Source organism: Balaenoptera physalus, assembly GCF_965194825.1.
Source record: "Balaenoptera physalus genome assembly, chromosome: 10".
NCBI lineage: Eukaryota > Metazoa > Chordata > Mammalia > Artiodactyla > Balaenopteridae > Balaenoptera > Balaenoptera physalus.
The window spans coordinates 5,886,490-5,912,601 of NC_138889.1; the positions used below are offsets into that span (position 1 = coordinate 5,886,490).

Below are 26,112 nucleotides of genomic sequence, written 5' to 3' on the forward strand. Positions count from 1 at the left end.
CTTCAAAGCTTTTGCACAGCAAAGGAAACCATAAACAAGACGAAAAGACAACCCTCAGAATGGGAGAAAATATTTGCAAATGAATCAACGGACAAAGGATTAATCTCCAAAATATATAAACAGCTCATTCAGCTCAATATCAAAGAAACAAACAACCCAATCCAAAAATGGGCAGAAGACCTAAATAGACATTTCTCCAAAGAAGACATACAGATGGCCACGAAGCACATGAAAAGCTGCTCAACATCACTAATTATTAGAGAAATGCAAATCAAAACTACAATGAGGTATCACCTCACTCCTGTTAGAATGGGGATCATCAGAAAATCTACAAACAACAAATGCTGGAGAGGGTGTGGAGAAAAGGGAACCCTCTTGCACTGTTGGTGGGAATGTAAATTGATACAGCCACTCTGGAGAACAATATGGAGGTTCCTTAAAAAACTAAAAATAGAATTACCATATGACCCAGCAATCCCACTACTGGGCATATACCCAGAGAAAACCGTAATTCAAAAAGACACATGCACCCGAATGTTCATTGCAGCACTATTCACAATAGCCAGGTCATGGAAGCAACCTAAATGCCCATCAACAGACGAATGGATAAAGAAGATGTGGTACATATATACAATGGAATATTACTCAGCCATAAAAAGGAACGAAATTGAGTCATTTGTTGAGACGTGGATGGATCTGGAGACTGTCATACGGAGTGGAGTAAGTCAGAAAGAGAAAAACAAATATCGTGTATTGATGCATGTATGTGGAACCTAGAAAAATGGTACAGATGAGCCAGTTTGCAGGGCAGAATTTGAGACGCAGATGTAGAGAATGGACATATGGACACCAAGGGGGGAAAACTGCGGTGAGGTGGGGATGGTGGTGTGCTGAATTGGGCGATTGGGATTGACATGTATACACTGATATGTATAAAATTGATGCCTAATAAGAACCTGCAGTATAAAAAAAACAAACAAAACAACTAATACTAAACTTTCATTGGGTTATTTGTATGGAAATATGTTAATATAAATGTTTCAGACATTACATGAAATTCCTAAAAATCTTATATTTGTATTTGTATGGAAATATGTATGGAAATATGTTAATATAAATATTTCAGACATTACATGAAATTTCTAAAAATCTTATATTTGTATTTGTATGGAAATATGTATGGAAATATGTTAATATAAATGTTTCAGACATTACATGAAAAAAAAAAAAAAAAAAAAAAAAATATGACCTCGAGGACACCTGGGAATTATTATTAACTCACGATCATGAGAGGTTCTAGTTCTTTGGCATTTGAGAGTAGAAATGTTTATCATATGATCTTTTTTTAAAAAAAATTATTTATTTATTTATTATTTTATTTTGGCGTTGGGTCTTCTTTGATGCGCGTGGGCTTTCTCTAGTTGCGGCGAGCGGGGGCCACTCTCTGCTGTGGTGCGCGGGCTTCTCATTGCAGTGGCTTCTCTTGCTGTGGAGCACGGGTCCCAGACACGCGGGCTTCAGTAGTTGTGGCACGTGGGCTCAGTAGTTGTGGCTTGCGGGCTCTAGAGCACAGGCTCAGTAGTTGTGGTGCACGAGCTTTGTTGCTCCGCGGCATGTGGGATCTTCCCGGACCAGGGATCGAACCCGTGTCCCCTGCATTGGCAGGCAGACTCCCATCCACCGCGCCACCAGGGAAGCCCTATCATATGATCTTGTTTAATGTTCTCTGGTATCTCATTGTTGGCAGATTCATAGCCTAGTATGTATGACAAACAATGACATATAGTTTGAAATGTTTACAGAGATAGTGCATAATTAAACCACATTTCTAGAACTTGTATACCTTTAAAATTAAGAGTATACAGATGCCCAGATCTCTCAGTCAGATCTTCACTTGTATCTCCATTATAAGACAATTGATTTTAAGTGAGAAGAGAAGCTTCTGATTTGAGTTAAACCAGATAATTTGGTGTACATATTTTAATTTTTTTGCAATGTCTCTATTGGTTTATAGCATCAGAGAACTAATAATAATGGCTCATGCATTTGATTGGTTGGTTGGTTGCTTGCTTTATTCATTCTCTGCCTTATTTGAAATGAGGCCATGAGTTAGAAGATACTGCATCAGTCCAAATAGGTAACAAGGGCTTGGAATATGGTATTTCTTCTATGTTCTTGCATTTCTTTCAGATCTAGGATGGCTATTTTAATGGCTAAATTCCTCTGGAAACCCATAAAGCTATTTCACAGTTCTCTGCTTTTAATACCCTGACTGTTATTTTGTCTTCTATAGAAATTCCTCATTTTAGGGTTCCCAGGATAGAGAGGTAGCATTAACAGCTTTCCAGTGACAGATATATCAATATCACACCCAGGCCTATTTTATACTCTGTGACTTTTCCTAGTCATCACACCCTTAATAATCTGTTATGTATGATACCAAAAAAGATGTGTATTTTTGCATTAAAAAAAAAAGATATTTCTATTACTGTGTAACTTTGGATGTGTGATCTGGAGTATAGTTTAGCCCCTAAAATATTGTTTCAATATGAAATAGAACTATCACCCAATATACTCTCATTAGTGTCACAAAAATAATAAATTTAATGATAATCAGCAGAGTCTGATGTGAACATTGCTTAATCTCAGAAAATTTTATTCAGTATTGGAGTCTAGCCAATTGGCTGCCTTTGTAATTAACCATGAAGCATGCTCCTACAAGACTTTCTTGGTATTTCAGTAATTAAACTCTTTGGGATGGAATCCAAGGTATGTTTATCTGTATGAGTTTTATGATGTACAAGAAGGACCTTAGAGCACAGAAACTGTATAAAACTATATAGAAGTTCCTGGTTATTAAGTTATTTATTTAAAGTTAAAATTTTAACTTTCTTTTTCTTTCTATTTCTCCTTAAGCTTTGGATTCAACTTAACATTAAACCCTCGTAAACAGTCAATTGCATGTTCAAACTTAGTGAATGAAAATCCCTGAAACACTTAAAGCTCTGTTTATAAATGTAATATAGTCAATTTCCTTTTTAAAAAAAAATACATAAAGTGACAAACCTGGGAAGATTACAATCAGAACAAGCAAAACCTTTCTAGATACTTAATTTTAGAAGTTCTGCTATACTTTTACTTTCCATTAGTGATTAGCTTCCTTTTCCATGCTCTTATATGCAGATATGCATTTTCTGTATTAATAATTTGCAAATCAAACAGTTTCTTTAACTTAGGTAGGCTGTTTTTTACCCTCTTGGTGCTCTTTTCTTCCCTATTTCCCTTCCTTTTAAGATAAGGTCTTTAGAATACTTCTTTCAGTCCCCTTCTCTCTGGATGAGACTTTGGGTACTCTTGTGTTTAACACCATTCTCCCCTCACCCCCAGGCCTGGTATTTTGCTGTAATGCTTTACTATTATTTATCATTCAGTCAGATTCAGTTATATGTGTCGTTGTTTGCTCTCCTTTTTATCATATTACATCTTAATGTATCTGTTCTAGTTCATTTGTTATTTGGTTGATATTTTCTTGTGTATTTTGTTCAGATAAGTTCTATGAGTGATGTACTCTGATTTCTTGCATATACTCAATGCTGTTTTTTTCTTTTCCGTTGTAGGCAACTTATTCTTTCTGAATGCTTGTAAGATTTTCTTTTTATTCGTAGTTATGTGTATTTTGTCATCAAATCTTCAGCTTGGAGCTCAGTGACTTTCAATCTACAGATTCAGGTCTTCATATTAGGAAAGATTTTTTAATGTTATCTATTATTAATTTAATTATTACCTCTTTTATCTGTAATAATTTTCTCCTTGTGGAATCTGTTTATTGCATATTTAGTCTCCTTAATCATTTTTTCATGATGTATTTATCTTTACATTTTGATTTTGTGATTTGAGGTATTTCTTGTACTTGTTCTTTAGGCCAGGGGTCCCCAACCCCCAGGCCGTGGACCGTTAGGTACCGGTCCGTGGCCTGTGAGGAACCGGGCCACACCGCAGGAGGTGAGCAGGCTGGTGCGCGAGTGAGTGAAGCTTCATCTGCCGCTCCCCACTGTTCGCATTACGGCCTGAACCGTCCCCCCCTGCCCTGTCCCCATCCGTGGAAAAATTGTCTTCCATGAAACTGGTCCCTGGTGCCAAAAAGGTTGGGGACTGCTGCTTTAGGCCATTGATTTCGTTCTTTTCTTTAATCTTTCAGATTCAATTTGAGTATAGAAGTAATTTCTAAGCATTCTTCTTCACGTATAGATATAACATATCCACTGACATAATATTTATACAGTGATAAATTTAGATTATTGTCTTTCTTCTTCAGCTTTGTAGCTTGATTCATTCAATGTACATGTTCTGTTTGTTCTGACTGAACAGAATTGAAGCTTTTACTGCTAAGCTAAATATTGCCCTTCTTTGTTTCCTCCCCCTACAGTGTTTTCTCCAGCAGTCCCATGATGTGTATAGCTCTGCCTTCTCTTAGGTGCAGATACCCACATTAGGAGCCCTAGTCCTTCTAATTGACTGTTAAATTTATTTACAGAGTAATTTTCCAGTTTTTACTAATTCCTTGGGGGCAAGTACCTCTTTTGTTGTGGAGAGAAGTGGGAGTGTAGCCTCCTTGAACCTCTGTTTTTCTCTGCCGGTTTACCAGTCAGTATGATCCCATTTGCTTTTTTGTCTTCCAAAAGTTGATCGAGATTTCTGGCCTGCTGATCCCACCCATATTAATCTCTTAAGGAGTTATTTCCTTTTATTTGGCTTACTGGCTTTTCAGAGACTTGGAGAAGGAGAGCTCTGTTTCTCAACATATATGAGGTCTTGAATTGGAAGTCCACTGGTAGTTATGTTCATGGCTTTTGAGAGGAAACTTCTGAAGGGGGCATTCAGTGAGGCAGAATCTTGGTGTCTGTCACCTAGTCTAGTGGGTCTCTAGAGCTGAGAGTGGCTTCTTTTAGTGTCCTCTTCAGGCTGGGAAGTGGGAACGTCTAGGAGAAGATGGTCTGTCACATCTGGAGTGACTGAGGTGTGCTAATATATTTCAGTCTTCCCGTCTGCAAAATAAGGCTAATAACAGTGTATCAAACAATAACCAGTTAGAAGATATGATGGAAGAAAAGGTGCCATTTTTAAGAGCAACAAAGAAGATAAAATACTCAGAAATAAACTTAATAAGAAATTCTAAAACCTATATGAGGAAAATTTAAAATATCACTGAAGGACATGAAAGAAGTTTGGAATAAATGAAAAGGTATACCTTGTTCATAGCAAAATATTCAACATCATAAAGATGTCAGTTTATTATAAATTTAATGTGATAATAAGAATCCTTGTAAAAACCTAGGTAAATTGGTTTTGAAAGAAATTGACCTTGACCAGATAATTTAGCAAAGAAACTTTGGGGAAAAGAAAAAAGCAAGGATGTTGGATACAGGATTAGTGTGAGCAGACATCGCTATAAAGTGTCAATAGTTAAAACCTTGTGGTACCGGTATGAATAGAGGGCATAAGGGAGTAAAATGGAAAGCCTGGAAATACACCCTAATACATAGGCAGGTATGGCAAAGATGGCTTCTCAAAAACCAGCAGAGACATTATGTTTTTGATTTTGTTTTTTTAATTAATTTATTTTGGCTGCGTTGGGTCTTCATTGCTGTGTGCTTGCTTTCTCTAGTTGCGACAGTCGGGGGCTACTCTTCATTGCAATGAGTCGGCTTCTTGTTGCAGTGGCTTCTCTTGTTGCGAAGCACGGGCTCTAGGTGCATAGGCTTCAGTAGTTGTGGCACATGGGCTAAGTAGTTGTGGCTCAGGGGCTTAGTTGCTCCGTGGCATGTGGGATCTTCCCGGCACAGGGCTCGAACCCATGTCCCCTGCATTGGCAGGCGGATTCTTAACCACTGCGCCACCAGCAAAGTATTCAGGAAATACTTTGGGGGAAACTGGATATGCATCTGTGGAAAATCAAATTGGAGACCTGCCTCACACCAGGGATAATTTCCAAATGGTTGAAGATATAATGTATTAAATAAAAACATGAAATATTCAAAAGAAAACATGGGAAATTTAAAAAAAAAATGTTTTAGATCAGGAAAGGCATTTTGAACTGACTTAAAATGCAAAACTCCCCGTAGAGCTCTGTCAGCTTCTGGTCCATCAGGAAGTCTAAGCTCTGCTCTGAGTCTGACGTGGCCGACTGCAGGGAGCTCTGCAACCCGTTGGGACCAAACCACACCCCTCGAACATCTGTGTGGCTGACAGGGTCTTGATGCTCAGGCTGGGTGTCAGGCCTGAGCCTCTGAGGTGGGAGAACTGAGTTCAGGACATTGGACCAACAAAGACCTCCTGGCCCCATGTAATATCAATTGGCGAGAGTTCTCCCAGAGATCTCCATCACAATGCTAAGACCCAGCTCCACTCAACGACCAGCAAGCTCCAGTGCTGGACACCCCATGCCAAACAACCAGCGAGACAGGAACACAACCCCACCCATTAACAGAGAGGCTGCCTAAAATCATAATAAGTTCACAGACACCCCGAAACACACGACCGGATGTGGTCCTGCCTAACAGAAAGACAAGATCCTCATCCACCAGAACACAGGCATCAGTCCCATCCACCAGGAAGCCTACACAACCCACTGAAGCAACCTTACCCACTGGGGGCAGACACCAAAAACAGCAGGAACTACGAACCTGCAGCCTGCAAAAAGGAGATCCCAAACACAGTAAGTTAAGCAAAATGAGAAGACAGAGAAATACACAACAGATGAAGGAGCAAGGTAAAAACCCACCAGCCCAAACAAATGAAGAGGAAATAAGCAGTCTACCTGAAAAGAGAGTTCAGAATTATGATAGTAAAGGTGATCCAAAATCTTGGAAATAGAATGGAGAAAATACAAGAAACATTTAACAAGGACCTAGAAGAACTAAAGAGCAAACAATGATGAACAACACAATAAATGAAATTAAAAATTCTCTAGAAGGAATCAACAGCAGAATAACCAAGGCAGAAGAACGGGTAAGTGACTGGAAAGGTAAAATAGTGGAAATAACTACCACAGAGCAGAATAAAGAAAAAAGAAAGAAAAGAATTGAGGACAGTCTCAGAGAGCTCTGGGACAACAAAAATGCACCAACATTTGAATTATAGGGGTCCTAGAAGAAGAAGAGAAAAAGAAAGGGACTGAGAAAATATTTGAAGAGATTATAGTTGGAAACATCCCTACTATGGGAAAGGAAATAGTCAATCAAGTCCAGGATGTGCAGAGAGTCCCATACAGGAGAAATGGAAGGAGAAACACGGCAAGACACATATTAATCAAACTATCAGAAATTAAATACAAAGAAAAAATATTAAAAGCAGCAAGGGAAAAGCAACAAATAACATACAAGGGAATCCCCATAAGGTTAACAGCTGATCTTTCAGCAGAAACTCTGCAAGCCAGAAGGGAGTGGCAGGACATATTTAAAGTGATGAAAGGGAAAAACCTACAACCGAGATTACCCTACCCGGCAAGGATCTCATTCACATTTGACGGAGAAATTAAAACCTTTAAAGACAAGCAAAAGCTAAGAGAATTCAGCACCACCAAACCAGCTTTACAACAAATGCTAAAGGAACTTCTCCAGGCAGGAAACACAAGAGAAGGAAAAGACCTACAATTACAAACCCAAAACAATTAAGAAAATGGTAATAGGAACATACATATTGATAATTACCTTAAATGTAAATGGATTAAATGCTCCAACCAAAAGACACAGACTGGCTGAATGGATACAAAACAAGCCCCATGTATATGCTGCTACGAGAGACCCACTTCAGACCTAGGGACACATACAGACTGAAAGTGAGGGGATGGAAAAAGATATTCCATGCAAATGGAAATCAAAAGAAAGCTGGAATAACAATTCTCATATCAGATAAAATAGACTTTAAAATAAAGATTATTACAAGAGACAAAGAAGGACACTACATAATGCTCAAGGGATCAATCCAAGAAGAAGGTATAACAATTGTAAATATTTATGCACACAGCATAGGAGCGCCTCAATACATAAGGCAAATGCTAACAACCATAAAAGGGGAAATCGACAGTAACACAATAATAGTAGGGGACTTTAACACCCCACTTTCACCAATGGACAGATCATCCAAAATGACAATAAATACGAAACAAAAGCTTTAAATGACACATTAAACAAGATGGCCTCAATTGATATTTATAGGACATTCCATCCAAAAACAACACAATACACTTTCTTCTCAAGTGCTCATGGAACATTCTCAAGGATAGATCGTATCGTGGGTCACAAATCAGCCTTGGTAAATTTAAGAAAACTGAAATTATTTTTTCCGACACAACGCTATGAGACTAGATATCAATTACAGGAAAAAATCTGTAAAAAATACAGACACATTGAGGGTAAATAATACACTACTAAATAACCAAGAGATCACTGAAGAAGTCAAAGAGGAAATCAAAATATACCTAGAAACAAATGACAGTGAAAACACGATGGCCCAAAACCTATGGGATTCAGCAAAAGCAGTTCTAAGTTGGAAGCTTATAGCAATACAAACCTACCTCAAGAAACAAGAAACATCTCAAATAAGCAACCTAACCTTACACCTAAAGCAATTAGAGAAAGAAGAACAGAAAAACCTAAAAGTTAGCAGAAGGAAAGAAATCATAAAAATCAGATCAGAAATAAATGAAGGAAACGATAGCAAAGATCAATAAAACTAAAAGCTGGTTCTTTGAGAAGATAAACAAAATTGATAAACCAGTAGCCAGACTCATCAAGAAAAAAAGGGAGAAGATTCAAATCAACAGAATTAGAAATGATAAAGCAGAAGTAACAAGTGACACTGCAGAAATACAAAGGCTCATGAGAGATTACTAGAAGCAACTATATGCCAATAAAATGGACAACCTGGAAGAGATGGACAAATTCTTAGAAAAACACAACCTTCCGAGACTGAACCGGGAGGAAATAGAAAATACGAACAGACAGTCACAAGCACTGAAATTGAAACTGTGATTAAAAATCTTCCAACAAACAAAAGCCCAGGACCAGATGGCTTCACAGACGAATTCTATTAAACATTTAGAGAAGAGCTAAACCCTGTCCTTCTCAAACTCTTCCAAAATATAGCAGAGGGAGGAACACTCCCAAACTCATTCTACGAGGCCACCATCACCCTGATACCAAAACCAGACAAAGATGTCACAAAAAAGAAAACTACAGGCCAATATCATTGATGAACATAGATTCAGAAGTTGTCAACAAAATGCTAGCAAACAGAATCCAGCAGCACATTAAACACAAATCAATCAATGTGATACACCATATTAACAAATTGAAGGATAAAAACCATATTATAATCTCAATAGATGCAGAAAAAGCTTTTGAGAAAATTCAACACCCATTTATGATAAAAACCCTCAGAAAGTAGGCATAGAGGGAACTTACCTCAACATAATAAAGGCCATTATGGCAAACTCACAACCAGCGTCATTCTCAATGGTGAAAAACAAACCATTTCCACTAAGATCAGGAACAAAACAAGGTTTTCCACTCTCACTGCTATTGTTCAACATAGTTTTGGAAGTTTTAGCCCCAACAATCAGAGACAAAAAGAAATAAAAGGAATCCAAATTGGAAAATAAGAAGTAAAAGTGTCACTGTTTGTGGATGACATGATACTATACATAGAGAATCCTAAAGATGCTACCAGAAAACTACTAGAGCTAATCAATGAATTTGGTAAAGTAGCAGGATACAAAATTAATGCACAGAAATCTCTTGCATTCCTATACTCTAATGTTGAAATGTCTGAAAGAAATTAAGGAAACACTCGCATTTACCATTGCAATGAAAAGAATAAAATATCTAGGCATAAACCTGCCTAAGGAGGTAAAAGACTTGTATGCAGAAAACTATAAGACACTGATGAAAGAAATTAAAAATGATACAGAGAGATGGAGAGATAGATATACCATGTTCTTGGATTGGAATAATCAACGTTGTGAAGATGACTATACTACCCAAAGCAATCTACAGATTCAGTGCAATCCCTATCAAACTACCAATGGCATTTTTCACAGAATTAAACAAAAAATTTCACAATTTGTATGGAATCACAAAAGACCCTGAATAGCCAAAGCAATCTTGAGAAAGCAAAATGGAGCTGGAGGAATCAGGCTCCCTGACTTCAGGTTATACTACAGAGCTACAGTAATCAAGACAGTGTGGTACTGGCACAAAAACAGAAATATAGATCAATGGAAGATGATAGGAAGCCCAGAGATAAACCCATGCACATATGGTCACCTTATCTTTGATAAAGGAGGCAAGAATGTACAATAGAGAAAAGACAGCCTCTTCAATAAGTGGTGCTGGGAAAACTGGACAGCTACATGTAAAAGAATGAAATTAGAACACTTCCTAATGCCATACATAAAAATAAACTCAAAATGGATTAAAGACCTAAATGTAAGGCCAGACACTATAAAACTCTTAGAGGAAAACATAGGCAGAATACTCTATGACATAAATCACAGCAAGATCCTTTTTGACCCACCTTCTAGAGAAATGGAAGTATAAACAAATGGGACCTAATGGAACTTAAAAGCCTTTGTACAGCAAAGGAAACCATAAACAAGACGAAAAGACAACCCTCAGGATGGGATAAAATACTTGCAAAGGAATTAATGGTCAAAGGATTAATCTCCAAAATATACAAGCATCTCATGCAGCTCAACATCAAAAAAACAACCCAATCCAAAAATGGGCAGAAGACCTAAATAGACATTTCTCCAAAGAAGATATACGGATTGCCAACAAACACATGAAAGGATGCTCAATATCACTAATCATTAGAGAAATGCAAATCAAAACTACACTGAGGTATCACCTCACACCGGTCAGAATGGCCATTATCCAAAAATCTACAAACAATAAATGCTGGAGAGGGTGTGGAAAAAAGAGAACCCTCTTGCATTGTTGGTGGGAATGTAAATTGATACAGCCGCTATGGAGAACAGTATGGAGGTTGCTTAAGAAACTAAAAATAGAACTACCATACGACCCAGCAATCCCACTACTGGGCATATACCCTAAGAAAACCATAATTCAAAAAGAGTCATGTACCACAGTGTTCATTGCAGCACTATTTACAATAGCCAGGACATGGAAGCAACCGAAGTGTCCATCGACAGATGAATGGATAAAGAAGATGTGGCACATATATACAATGGAATATTACTCAGCCATAAAAAGAAATGAGATTGAGTATAGTGAAGGGTATGGACCTAGAGTCTGTCATACAGAGTGGAGTAAGTCAGAAAGAGAAAAAGAAATACCGTATGCTAACATATATATATGGAATCTAAAGAAAAAAAAAAGGTTCTGAAGAACCTAGTGATAGGACAGGAATAAAGACGCAGACGTAGAGAATGGATTTGAGGGCACAGGGAGGGGGAAGGGTAAGTTGGGATGAAGTGAGAGAGTGGCATGGACATATATATATACACTGCCAAATGTAAAATAGATGGCTAGTGGGAAGCAGCCGCATAGCCCAGGGAGATCAGCTCGGTGCTTTTTGTCCACCTAGAGGGGTGGAATAGGGAGGTTGTGAGGGAGCCGCAAGAGGGAGGAGATATGGGGATATATGAATATGTATAGCTGATTCACTTTGTTACTCAGCAGCAACTAACAGAAGAGTGTAAAGCAATTATACTCCAATAAAGATGTTAAAAAAATGCAAAAGTCCTAAAGGAAAGGGTTGTGAAATTCAACTACATATAATATAAAACATCTGCATTATAGAAAACAATAAGCAAGGACAAATGACAGCCTTTAAAAAATACTTGGAATTCATAATACAAATGAAGAACTAATCTCTTTAGTATATAAAGAACTAAAAAGATATAAGAAAAAGACCAAGAACCCGACAGAAAAATGGGCTACTGTATAAAAAGAATTTTTTACACTGTATTGTATTTGTCTTTCAGGTATACGTGAACATATATAAAAATGACATCTTACAAACTTGTAGCATAGTTAGTAATAGCAAAAGATTGGAAATAATTGAAGAATTCATTAGTAGGGGATTGGTTCAATAAATTATGGAATATCTACACAGTGGACTATTACACAGTTGTAAAAACAGTGAAGAAGCTCTTTATATACTGATATGGAAAGTTCTGCAGGAAATATTAGAGAACTGCACAACAGTGTGTAAACATACTTTTTATGTAAAAAGTGGGGTGGAGATGGAGGAATAAAACTGTTCTAATTTTTTACGCAAAGAGTAGCATATTTACACATTGCTTTTTTACTTTGCTTTTTGTGGATATATTCTTTAATATATATGAAAAAATTATATACGTAAATATATATATTCATAAAGTCTGGAAGAGTATATAAAGTGGGGAATTTAATGGGTAGGAATTGGGCAGACTGGAGGCAGGGAAGGGAGGAAGATTTTTCACTGTATACCTTTTGATACTCTTGATTTTTGCATGATAAAGTTATACCTGCTAAGAATTATAGTATATCAGGCATTTTCAGTTGGAAATAACCAAAACTCGATTCCTCTGCCTTCAGTAAACCTCCATTCTGTTTTCACCACCAACATAGCTAACCCTGTTATTGTTAGAAGTTCAGTTTCTTTATTTTCTGGGAATTCTAAGAATATTAGATATTTGTAAGTGCTTAATAGTCTGTATAAACGAACCAGAACAGAGCTCCAGTATTTTAAGGTGCTTTATAATCTAATTTATTAATATCCTCTGAAGGTAGGAAAATATATTACTCCCTATGATGACAGGTAATAACTCTTATCATTTAGAGACACACACAGCCACCTTGTAGCTTCAGTTTTACAACTTAAACAGAGAACACCAAACTCACCAGTTTAGGTATATCTCAACGAGATGATGTTCTCTTCAGTAAAATTTAAATATATTCTTTCACAAACAGACAGACATAAATAGACTAAAACCCATTTCTCTGACAGAGAATAGGTGCCTTTCTCTGTCAAATATCACCACGTGGTCAGACCATAAGAAGACTTCCCAGTCATTCCCTATACCAATGGGGAGTAACTCACTGGCCACCAGTGTCACAGAACCATACCCAGCTGGGCAAAGAACCAGAAATGAACAAAAAGCAAAGATTGGGGGATACAAGGAAAAAAGTTCTGTCGCTGCTCGGAATTCACTCCGTGGATCAAGGGAAGATATCCCTGGGAGCAAGCAGTCCCTTAGGCGATGTGTCACTTGGGCTTCTCTGTGGAACTTCAACTCCGTCAAGTATGATTTTTCATGTTATGAACAAGAAGCTCATAAAATATAAAGTGAGTGTGTGTCAGAGATTCAAATAATTTTTTAATTAGGGAAGCAGCAAGATGGTAAGGCTAGTTCCTACAATTTGAAGAAAGTGTTGTCTCTCTGCTTTTTCCTTTTGATTGAAAATATCCAGGTTCAAGTCTGGAGATGTTTTACACAAAACTCTTGTAAATATAGCATTAGATTCTTCAGGTTTTACGGTTAGTAATCTTAACACTTTGTCTTTTCTGTTAGATATGCAACTATAATTAATCACTTTAAGGGTAAAATCTGTCTATAATTTTAAAAGCATAGAAGAAAATAGTCAATTAAAAAGATACTAAGTTTTTGTGGATTTGATTCATTGTTATATGACACAAAATGTATATAAACATAATTTTTATACCTTTTATGATAATGTGTGACATTTGCCAATAAATTTTTATTTTATACTTTTTTAAGGTATAACTTGCATATAAATAAAGTCCACAGATCAGAAGAATGGAGCTTGAAGAACGTATAGAAATGTATACATTCATATACTCACAACACAGTCAAATATAAATTATTCTCAGCACCCTACAAGACCCTTGCCCCTCCTATTCATTACCTCTCCCAAAGGTAACCATTCTGACTTCTGTCACAATAGATTAGTTTTGCCTTTCCTCTTACTTCATGTAAATAAACTACGGTATGTACTCTTCTTCCCTCCAGCTTTATTGAGATATAATTGACTTATAACATTGTGTAAGTTTAAGGCTACAAAGTAATGGTTTGATACACATATATACTGGGAACAGCATGTACTCATATCTGGCTTCTGTTTGTCAACATTTATGAGATTCATCCACTTGTTGCAAGTTGCAGCAGTAATTTTTTTTTCGCTTCTGTGTAGTATTATATGGAAGATAGTACAAATTATTTATCTATTGTATTTTTGGTGGGATTTTTTTGGTCTTAATAAATAATTGTATGATACTACTGGTATATATAAATACATTCTATTTTTGCATTTGACCTTATATTCTGTGATCTTGCTAAATTATCTTATTTATTCGGATTGTTTTTAGAGTCTGTTAGATTGTTTACATACTGTATCATTTTCAAATAATGAGAATTTTATTTTTTCTGTTCTAATTTTTATACCTCTTATTTATTTTCCTTACCTTTTTAAATAAAACTGATTAAGAGGGACTTCCCTGGTGGCACAGTCATTAAGAATCCGCCTGCCAATGCAGGGGACATGGGTTTGAGCCCTGGTCCGGGAAGATCCTAAATTTCGCGGAGCAACTAAGCCCGTGTGCCACAACTACTGAGCCTGCGCTCTAGAGCCCATGAGCCACAACTACTGAAGCCCACACGCCTAGATCTCGTGCTCTGCAACAAGAGAAGTCACCGCAATGAGAAGCCTGCACACCGCAACAAAGAGTAGCCCCTGCTTGCCACAACTATAGAAAGCCTGCGCGCAGCAACAAAGACCTAACGCAGCCAAAAATAAATAAATAAATTAAAAAAAAAACACCTGATTAAGATCTCAAGGACAATGTTGAATAGAAGACATTCTTGTCTTGTTCATGACCATGTTGACCATGCTTGTCTGCGGGAAAGCATCAGTTTTACCATTAAGTGTGATGCTAGGTGTGTGTGTTTGTGTGTGTTTTAATAATCCTCATCAAAACATACGTGTAGTTAAAAAATCATGAATAAGTATTAAATTTTACCTGTTGAAATTATATATGTTTTTATTCCTTTATTTTAATGATGTGGTCAGTTTATAGGGATTGATTTTAGAATATTAAATTAATTTGTATTTTGGACTGAAACTCACTTGTTCACTATCCTTTTTGCTAATATTTTGTTTAGGAGTTCTGCAACTATGTTCATGATATTGAACCATAATTGTTTTTTCTAGTAGTGTCTTTATCAGCTTGTTATGAAGGCTGTCCTGGCCTCATGGAACAGGTTGGTAGGTCTTCCTTTTACTTTTATACTCTGGAAGAATGTATGTAAGGTTGTTATTATTTATTCCTTAAATGTTTGAAAGAATTCACCAATGAATCCATTTGGGCCTGCAGTTTTCTTACAGATTCAGTTTCTTTAATAGCTATAAGACTATTTAAATCTTTTGTTTCTTGTTTCAGTTTTGATAAGTTGTGTTCTTCAGGGAATTCGTTCATTTAAACTAAATTCTCAATATATTGGAATAAAGTTGTTGGTAGTATCTTCAGAGTCTTTTTTGTTTTTTTGAAGTATTTATTTATTTATTTGGCTGCGGTGGGTCTTAGTTGCGGCACGCAGGATCTTCGTTACCACGTGCAGAATCATCTTTGCGGCGTGTGGGATCTTTAGTTTCCCATGCAAACTCTTACTTGCAGCATGTTGGAACTAGTTCCCTGACCAGGGATTGAACTCGGGCCCCCTGCATTGGGAGCGCAGTGTCTTAGCCACTGGATCACCAGGGAAGTCCCTCTCAGAATCTTTTTTAATGTCGGCAGGCTTCTAGTTATATCTCCATTTTCATTCTTTATATTTGTGTTCCTTGTTTTTTTCTCAATGTTTCTTCCTAGGCGTTGTCCATTTTATTAATCTCCCAAAGAATCAACTTCTGACTTTGATTTCTTCTATTATACACCTGCTTTCTATTTCATTGATTTCTTTATTATATTTTTTTTCTTTCTTTTTTGAATTAATTTTCTGTTCTTTTTCTAGATTTTTATGATGGAAGCATAAATCATTTATTTTTCAACTTGTCTTATTTCAGATAATATACATTTAGAGATGTGAATTTTGCTCTGTTTCAGTTGTATTCTACACACTTTAATGTGTTTATTTTTGTTTTTCAGATCAAAATATTTTCTAATTTCTATTGTGATTTTGTGTATTTGACTCATGAGTTATTCAGAATTTTGTTTCTTAATTTCCAAACATTTGGGAGAATTTTTAGTTATCTTTCAGTAATTGATTTTTAAAAATATTTATTTATTTATTTTTGGTTGCGTTGGGTCTTTGTTGCTGCACGCGAGCTTTCTCTAGTTGCGGAGAGCAGGGGCTACTCTTTGTTGTGGTGCGCAGGCTTCTCATTATGGTGGCTTCTCTTGTTTTGGAGCATGGGCTATAGGCGTGCAGGCTTCAGTAGTTGTGGCTCACGGGCTGTAGAGGGCAGGCTCAGTAGTTGTGGTGCACGGGTTTAGTTGCTCCACGGCATGTGGGATCTTCCGGGACCAGGGCTCGAACCCATGTCCCCTGCATTGGCAGGCAGATTCTTAACCACTGTGCCACCAGGGAAGTCCCTTTCAGTAATTGATTTTTAGTGTAATTCTATGGTGGTCACAAAACAGTTCATTCATGATTTAAATTTTTTGTATTTGTTGCTACCACTTCATGGTCTAGCATGTGGTCTTTTTGTAAATATTTCACATACAGTTGTAAAGAACGTATATTATGTAGTTGTTGGGTTTAATGTTCTAGTTCAGGTTGGAAAATTGGGTTGTTCAAATCTCCTATATACTTACATTTTTTTCTTTTCGCTAACTTATTCTATCAGTTACTGAGAAACGTTTCTTAAAATCTACAGCTCTAAGGTGGATATAGCTATTTTCCTTTTAGTTCTTTCAGATTTTGCCTTATGTATTTTGAAGCTGTGTTATTTGTTGCATATGGATTTTATTATTATTTTACTCTGTTGATCTGACACTTTTATCATCATGAAATGTCCCCCTTTACCTATTTTTAATTAGAATTTTTAGTCCGTTTACTTTTTTATTGAGATATAATTTACATGCCATAAAATTCACTCTTTTAAAGTATACGATTATGTGGTTGTTAGTATATTTTCAAACTTGCACAAATACCACCACTACCTAATTCTTGAACATTTCAGAAAGAAATCTCTTATTCATTGGTAACAACTCTCCATTTGGTCCTCCCTCAAGCCCCTGGTAATCACCAGTATACTTCCTGTCTCTGTGAATTTGATTATTCTAGACATTTTGTATATATGGAATCACACAATATGTGGTCTTTTGTGTCTGACTTCTTTCATTAAGCATAATGCTTTTACTTTTCATCCATGTGGTAACATGGATTAGCACTTCATTCTTTTTTTAATGGCCAAATATTATTTTATTGTATGGATTTGGTAAATATTTTGGTTCATTTTTCAGTTGATGCTTGTTTCTACTTTTTGGCTATTATGAATAATATTGGTATGCATATTCATGTAAAAGTTCTTGGTGGACATATGCTTTTATTTCTCTTGGTTAAATACGTAGGAGTGGAATTGATGGCTCATACAGTTTTTCTATGTTTAACATCTTGAGAAACTGCCAAATTGTTTTCTATAGTGACTGTACCATTTAAATTCCTACCAGTAATGAATGAGGGTTACAGTTTCTACACATGCTTGCTAACTAGTCCAGTCATGTTAAAAATTATTAATAATATCCTTGGACTGAAGTTTACCATCTTGATATTTATTTATTTGCCTTGTTTATTCTTTGTGCTTTTATTCTTCCTTTACTGCTTTCTTTGGGATTAACCAAGTATGTTTTATTTTTCAAAATTTTCTCCTCTATTAGCTTTTTAGTTGTACATTTATTATTCTTTTAGTGGTTACCATAGGGATTGTAACATATATCTTTGGAATGTTGCATTCTTCTCTAAAATAGGACTTATTTCACTTCCCAACCAATAGAGGATTCCTAAATTGTTTGGCTGCATGTACCCCTCCTATCCTTTGTGCATTTTTATGTCTATTATAAACCTTGTAGAACATTATTATTGTGTTTACATCCATTTTTACATCAATATTTACTTATGTTTCCCCACTTTTTGTGCTCATCATGCATTTCTGTAGATCTGGATCAGTTTCTTTTGGTCAGAAGAACTCTACTATTTCTTTTATTGAAAGTCTTCTGATAATAAATTCTTTTAGCTTTTGTTTGAAAATAAGTTATTTTACCTGATTTATTAGTGGATAGTTTTGTGAGGCAGAGGGTTTTATGTTGGCAATATTTTCCCTTTTACTGTGCTGAAGATTTACCCTATTATCTTCTCATTTCCATTGAAATGTCCTCACATTGTTATCATTGCTCCTTTGAAGTCAATTTGTCTTTTATTTTCTGGCTGCTTTTAAGAATTTCTCTTAGTAATTTTTTTTTTTTTTAGCAGTTTGAGTGTAATATAAGTGTTTGTTTTTTTTAATCCTGCTTGAGATTTGTAAGATTTATTTGATCTGTAGTTTGATGACTGTCATCAGTTTTGAAAATTTTTCAGTCTTTATTTTTTTATTTTTATTTTTTAAAGATTTATTTATTGATTGATTGAGCGCTATGTTGGGTCTTCGTTTCTGCGCGAGGGCTTTGTCTAGTTGTGGCAAGCGGGGGCCACTCTTCATCGCGGTGCGTGGGCCTCTCACTGTTGTGGCCTCTCTTGTTGCAGAGCACAGGCTCCAGACGCGCAGGCTCAGTAGTTGTGTCACTCGGGCCCAGTTGCTTCGCGGCATGTGGGATCTTCCCAGACCAGGGCTCAAACCCCTGTCCCCTGCGTCGGCAGGCAGATTCTCAACCACTGCGCCACCAGGGAAGCCCCTCAGCCTTTATTTTTAAAACATTGCTTTTGTTTCTTTTTTAAATTCATGTGTCTTATCTCTGAGTTGTGAATTTAGACATATTTGAGGCCTTTTTCGCGTATTTTATGCTGTTTCGTGTATTTCTGTCACTTTTTTCTTAATGTGCTTCCATGTGGATATTTTATACTGAACTGTCTTCCAGTTCACTAATCCTCTCTTTAGTCATGTTCATTGTTCTATTAAACTGACCCAATGAGTTCTTAATTTCAGATATGGTATTTTTCAGTTGTAGGATGAACGTTTTGTTGTTTTTCATAGATTACAATTTTCTGTTGGAATTCTTCATCTTTTCATCTATTTCTTTCATTTTATTGAACATTAATCATAAATGTTTTTGGCAACTTGATAAAAATGTAGCTGAAGTTTTTTTATCAAGTTGTATATTACTCTTCTCCCTCTGCTTTGTCCTAGGCAAGTAATTGTTTGTAATTCATCTCATCTTGGAGATTCCTGTTTTACGTTAGAATTTAGGCTAGTTGGTTGCCTGGAGACCTCAGTTTTCTGATGGATCCAAAAAAAAGTTATGATTTCATAGATTATCTGCTTTTTCCTCTTGTTAGGCTGGGAGCGATGCTCTTTACAGCTTTCTGCATTGTAAACAGAAGCCAGAAATGCATGATAGCAATTTTAAAGTCCTTTTCTGATAATTCTAAAATCTGAATGAAATGTGAGTCTTTTTCTGTTTTGACAATTTATTCCCAATGTTTATTCATTTGTTCCTGTTTCTTCTTCTTCTTCTTATTATTAATTTTGGGGGCAGTCCTTATCATGTTTATTGGATGCCACACAAGGTGGATGAGAAATTTGCAGAGGGTCTATAGGATGTTATTTTCCCTGAGGACAGTTAATTTTTCTTCTGGCAGTTCTGATCATGTCAAGCCTTGATCTTAAGCTCTGTTAGAGCTTGTTTATTGCTATTTTGACCTTACTCCCAAGGCATGACTTTTCTGGAGTCTCAGTTGAGAGCCCAGCGTTTCTCTTTTCAGTACTCCTCTGTCTTGGCAGTGCTTGCCTGCCAATCTCCATCTCCTCAGCATGGCTGGGCTGTTGAAATATCTGCTTGGCTTTTTGTTGCCCATCTGCTGTTTTTTGATAGATTTCTTTGCATCTTGTCCTATATACTTATGTAAGCTTAGGAATCAGTTAACAATTTGAGGGGAATTTTCATGTGGATTTTTAGGCTCCTTCTATATAGGTCTTTTGGGAGGCATTTTTCACTCTGGAGCCTCCTCTGCTTTGGCAACCCCAGTCTCCAGGCTCTGCCTCCTCAGCCCAGTTAAGGTACAGCAGTGTGCTTGGGCTCTATTTCCCATCATTGGTCTAGAAAATCTCTTATACCAAAGAATGATTAAATGTGGAATTTGCTTCATGGGCTCCCCTGCTCTCCAAGGATGTAGCCCCAGAAATCCTACCTGTAAAGCTTGCTTTCCTGTGCCTTCAGGCAAGTAGTTTTATATGTTTTTTTCAGCATTCATAGTTGTTCTCCTTGAGAATGCTAGTTCAATACACTATGTTCCATAAATTGGAACCAGAAGTGCCATATCTCTTTTCTCATTTTGCATGTTCACTAATGCTTAGCAGAGTTCTATAAATATTGATGGCTGTTGCAAATCTTTTCAAGGTTCCAACTGTGTTGAACAGATAAAATCAGTACCATAGACAGTAAAGGATAACTAGTTATAAACCTTAGTTTTATCTCCTGGAATAAAAGCAGGTGTTGGTACATCAGGAAAGAGCTCTGAAAGCAGAGCAGAAATGGAGAGCCAATACTAGACACTAAAGCTCTTTTAACTGAACTTCAAATCTGGTATGATTATCTGTTCTTTGAATTGTGGTCATTGGAAAGCTTTCCTAGAAACAGGAGCTCTTATCACAGTCTTTCATGTTTTGATCTCTAGGAAGATGAAGTCCTCAGTACATTCTGAAGAGGATGATTTTGTTCCAGAACTACACAGAAACGTTCACCCTCGAGAGCGGCCTGATTGGGAAGAAACACTTAGTGCAATGGTAAATCAGTTTTATGCATATGTATGTATGTATATTTTACTTACATAAAGAAAAGGAACTGAGGAAGCATTACTCACATAAAAAATTTTTTTGTCGTTTGTTGCTTTGCTCATTTGTTCAGGAAATATCTGTTGAGCGAATTATCTATTCAAGGCACTGTTTTAGACTCTCTGGGCAGAGCTGTGAATAAAACACACACATTTCCTGCCTTTGTAGCTTATATTTTAATGAGGTAGGAGGAGAAGCAAATAATTAAATATATAATATGTCATGTGGTGGTATGTGCCATAGTAGAAAATTAATGCGGAGTGGTGGGGTTACAGAGTGGGAGGCGAGAGTGTGAAAGAATAGTTGCTAGTTATATAGGATGGGGACAGATGGCCTCTGGGAGAAGTTGAGATCTGAGCAGACACCAGAGGGATGTGAGGGAGTGTGTTTATCTGGGAACCGATCATTTTAGGCAATGGAAGAACAAGTTAAAGGCTGTAGCATAGAAATAAAAAGCAAGTTGGAAAAAACACAAGTAGGACATGTGACTGAAACTGAGCTGGGAAAAGTAGAGGAGATGAGGTCAGAGAAGTGGTTTGTTGTACTCCATTATAAGTACTTTGGTTTTTTATGCTGAGTGAGCTGGGAAACCATTGGAGGATTTTTAGCCAAGAAGTGACATGATCTGGCTTAAAATTTTAAAGGAAGTCTCTGGTCGCTGTGAATAGGCTAAAGAGGGAGGCAAAAAGAGGAAATAAGGAGACCAGTTAGAAGGTTATTATATTAGACGGACGGTGATGGTGGCTTGAACCAGGACGGTAGATGGGGAAAATGGTTCGATTCTGGATGTAGTTTTACAGGTAAAGCCAAGCATTTTTACTCATGAATGGGACAGAGAGAGTAAGATAAAGAGATGTCAAGGATGAGTTCAAGTTCTTTGGCTGATCAGCCTGAAGAATGGAGTTTACGTTCACTGAGATACTGGAAAAGCAATCCTTGTTTGCTGTGAGTTAGGTGGGAAAATCCTATGCAGTGTAGTTTTTCCACATAAGTTTGAGATAGTCATTTAATCTATTATAACTTTTATAACTTTTTGTAATTCAGATCTGTTAATAAGAACAATGAAATTTGTTTTGCAGAGAATAACATTTTACTTAATTGGAGTTAAAAGTTAGTGATTCTTATCAAAATTGAATGCTAATGTTCATTTGTCAATGCAGGTTTGCAATGAGATTTTACATATTTCATTTTTGAAAATGCCTTTTCCCTCAGGTACTGCCAAATATATCAGTTTATGAGCATATGATTTTAATTGAGCATATTCATTGCTTAGAAGGTGTTTATGGAATTCTTTTAGTTTCTTCTCTTGATATTTTCCTTTTAGCATAACATTACATTGCAAATTTCTGCGCTGAGGAGATGTGAAATAGTCTCATCAAAGACAAACATGCCCCACACCCCTATTGAGTCAAGTAATCCCTGGAGGTGCCAGCATGCCACTGAAAGGATATTCAGTAAATTCTTTTGCTTATTTAGAAATCTTTCACAGTTTTCCTATGTATTTTGATAACCTGCAATAAGTCTACATTGAATTTATCAATGGGAAGAAAGGTGGTATCTGTTATGTGGTGGTTTGTTTACTCTGTATTAAAATGTCATATGACGCGCAACATAGAAAGTTACTGAATTCTGTTCTCTGGAGTTCACATTGATTTGTCTATGGAAATTACCATTTGTATCATATGTTCTTAGCATCTTTTATTATTATATTGGTACTCTAATTTCTTTATTTGTAAACTTTTTTAAAAAATTAATTAATTTTATTTTATTTATTTTATTTTTGGCTGTGTTGGGTCTTTGTTGCTGCACACAGGCTTTTCTCTAGTTGCGGCGAGCGGGGGCTACTCTTCGTTGCGGTGTGTGGGCTTCTCATTGCAGTGGCTTCTCTTGTTGTAGAGCACGGGCTCTAGGCGCGTGGGCTTCAGTAGCTGTGGCACGTGGGCTCAGTAGTTGTGGCTCGCAGGCTCTAGAGCACAGGCTCTGTAGTTGTGGTGCACAGGCTTAGTTGCTCCATGGTATGTGGGATCTTCCCGGCCCAGGGCTTGAACCCGTGTCCCCTGCATTGGCAGGCAGATTCTTAGCCACTGAGCCACCAGGGAAGCCCTATGTGTAAACTTCTTGAAGACAAGTGCTATGATTCTATTTTTTGAAAAAATCATTACACTCAATAAATAGTACATTGCAAGGTTGCAAAAAGTGTACAGTGAATGATGAAGAGGATATAAATGAGATTAGAGCTGCTGTTTAACTACACTTACTCTAGAAAATTATACTGATTTTAATGATGAAGTAAGAGTAAAGAAAGTTTGGGACCTTTTTCTCTTTCAATAATAATATGTGTGAAATATTATGTTGAGAATGAAGTTTATTAAGAGAAACCCTTATAAAATGTTTTTCCAAAACAATTCCATTTATTTATTTTTTAATAGTTTTCAAAATAAAAGGGCTTAAGTGTTGAACTTTTATTGATTTGTGTGGTGTGGCCAGAATATTAGTTTTTTAATACATATCTAAAAGAATGTCAGAAATTTCTGAATTGTTAAGAATTTTAAAAAGTTTGTAAAGTCATTTTTAAATTGAGGTATAATTGATATGTAACATTATATTAGTTTCAGATGTACAATATAATGTTTTGGTATATGTGTATATTGTGAAATGTGCACCACAATAAGTCTAGGTAACATCCATTACCACACATAGCTGCAGATTTTTTTTCTTGTGATGAGAACTTCTAAGATTTACTCACTTAGCAACTTACAAATATACAACTCTGTAAATATTGTATATTTACTACAGTAACCATGCTGTACTTTATGTTCCAGGACTTATTTTATAGCTGGAAGTTTGTACTTTTTGACCACCTGAACCCATTTCGCTCACCCACCTTTGGCAACCACTGGAGTTCTTAGGGTTTTCTTTATATAATATCATGTCATCTGTAAATAGTGATAGTAACATTATCACTTTCCAATTTGGATACCTTTTATTTCTTTCTCTTGCCTAATTGCTCTGGCTAGGACTTCCAATACTGTGTTAAATAGATGTGGCAAGAGTGGGCATCCTTGTCTTGCTCCTGGTCTTAGGGGAAAAACTTCCACCTTTTCATTGTTGAGTATGATGTTATCTGTGGTTGTATCAGATATAGCCTTTATTATGTTGAGGTACAGTCCCTCTATACCTGGTTTGTTGAGAGTTTTTATCATAAGTGGATGTTCAATTTTGTCATTTGTATCCCTGGATGAAATCCCACTTGATCATGGGTGTATGATCCTTTTGATGTTTTGTTGAATTTGGTTTGCTAATATTTTTTTGAGGATTTTTATATCAATGTTTACCAGGGATATTGGCCTGTAATTTTCTTTTCTTGTTGCATCCTTGCCTGGTTTTGGTATCAGTGTAATTCTGGACTTTTAAAATGAGTTTGGAAGAGTTTCCTCTTTTATTTTTTGGAAGACTTTGACAAGAATTGGTATTAATTCTTTCAGTCTTTGGTAGAATTCACTGGTTAAACCACCTGGTTCTGGACTTCTGTTGATTGGGAGCTTTTTAATTACTCAGTCTCCTTACTGGTAATTGGTCTGTACTACATAGTCATTTTTAAGTCAAAACAGTAACAACAGTAAACCCTAAAATAGGGCTCTATCCTTTTGTGATTTATGGCTTATGATTTATTTATTACTCTTCATAAATGTGTAGCTAAAACTAAGTTTTTAAAGAATAATAAAAAACTATAGAATTTTTCTAAATTACTAAATTGAAATATTTATTTGCAGTTATTTAACAATGAAATCATTTAGGAAATAAATATTAGGATCTTAAAAAAATAAGATTAAAACCTGAAAAGAGAGAGAGAATCTTTCACCAGTTTTGACTATTTTAACTAAAATCACCTTAATTATCATACTTCTTAGTGTTTTTCAATTCACTTTATTTTTAATATTGATCATTGCAAAATTCTCAAAATGGAGCCTGTTAATTCTTGAATTTTTTTGTTAAGAACAGTTTCAGTTGCCTTTTCTACCATTAAAATAAATGTGTTCAAGGCTCAGCACTACAGCAGGTCATGTTGTAGCAAATGAAGTTATTATTGATAAAATAAAGTCAATGGTCCTGGCTGAAAATGCTCACACATATGCTAACAACCAGAGTCAGGAAAATTAAAACCAGTTACAAATTTTGAACTTCCAAAATACCAAAAAATGTAAAAAGGAAGACAGAAAGTTAATGCCCAGTGTTGTCAACACTGTGTGTGCTCAGGCACATGCTGTCCCCCTCCTCTGCCTTCTCTCCCTCTCCAGCAACAAGTGGGTGCTGGAGCGTGCTCTCTCTCCCTCTCTCCCTCTCTCTTTCTCCCTCTCTCTCTCTCTCTCTCACACACACACACACACACACACACAAAGAAATTCACACTCGCAAATCACAGTCACACCCACTCACTCCTGAAAGTTTGGTCTTTTCCTGTCTCTCTTCTTCCTACCTGCTAAATGTAGGCATGCACAGGGGTCTGTGCTTTGTCTCTTAATGTTTGTTTCTTGCTAGTTCTTTACTGTTCCTGTAGATTTCACTGTCATCTCTGTACACATGACTGCCATGTCCATAGCGCTAGCCCTGTAAGAGTTCATTCCCTACATGAAGTTCCTGTAGAAACCATGGGCTACACATTTTCACTAAATCCCATCTTTCCTCTCCCTGAAATGAGTTGTTTCTTTTTAACATTACAGTTTATGTTAATAACGCTAACTTTATTCCAGTCCTCCAGGTTCAAAACCTTGCATTTGTTATAAATGGTTTCATTTCATTTTTCTTAAAAGCAAAAGCTTGATCATTTTTGCTTCAGTCACAGTGACCTCCTTACTTTTTCTCAAATAAGCCAAACATTCCCCTACTTTGGGGCCTTATATTTGTGTTCTCTGCTCCTGGAAAGTGCTCTTCCTACACAGTCTGCAAAGATTGCTCTCGCTCTGCCTTCACACCTCTCTTCAGATGTTACACTTCAGTGCTGCCTTTACTTGCCACCTTAGGTGAAGTAATAACCCTATCCTCCGCTCTTTCTTTCTTACTCTGTTTTAATTTTCTCTGTAGTACTTGCAAATCCTGAATATTT

The 26,112-nt window shown here is 36.4% G+C and overlaps 1 protein-coding gene and 1 long non-coding RNA gene across 11 annotated transcripts in view; one reads left to right on the plus strand and one right to left on the minus strand.

The window, feature by feature from the left end:
• Window positions 1–26,112, plus strand: part of ARHGAP32 (Rho GTPase activating protein 32) — a 278,046-nt gene that overhangs the window by 96,729 nt on the left and 155,205 nt on the right. For 7 of the 10 annotated variants that reach the window (XM_082476188.1, XM_082476189.1, XM_082476190.1 and 4 more), the window contains one exon: window positions 20,852–20,960. The exons of the other annotated variants lie outside the window; for them this stretch is intronic. In XM_082476188.1, coding sequence (XP_082332314.1) covers window positions 20,856–20,960 — 105 coding nt within the window. In that variant the 5' untranslated portion in view covers window positions 20,852–20,855. The remainder of the gene's footprint in view (window positions 1–20,851; window positions 20,961–26,112) is intronic. 10 annotated transcript variants of the gene reach the window in all.
• Window positions 1–26,112, minus strand: part of LOC309667636 — a 101,970-nt gene that overhangs the window by 7,708 nt on the left and 68,150 nt on the right. The window contains exon 2 of the long non-coding RNA XR_014267867.1: window positions 1,250–7,814. This is a non-coding gene — a long non-coding RNA (uncharacterized lncRNA). The remainder of the gene's footprint in view (window positions 1–1,249; window positions 7,815–26,112) is intronic.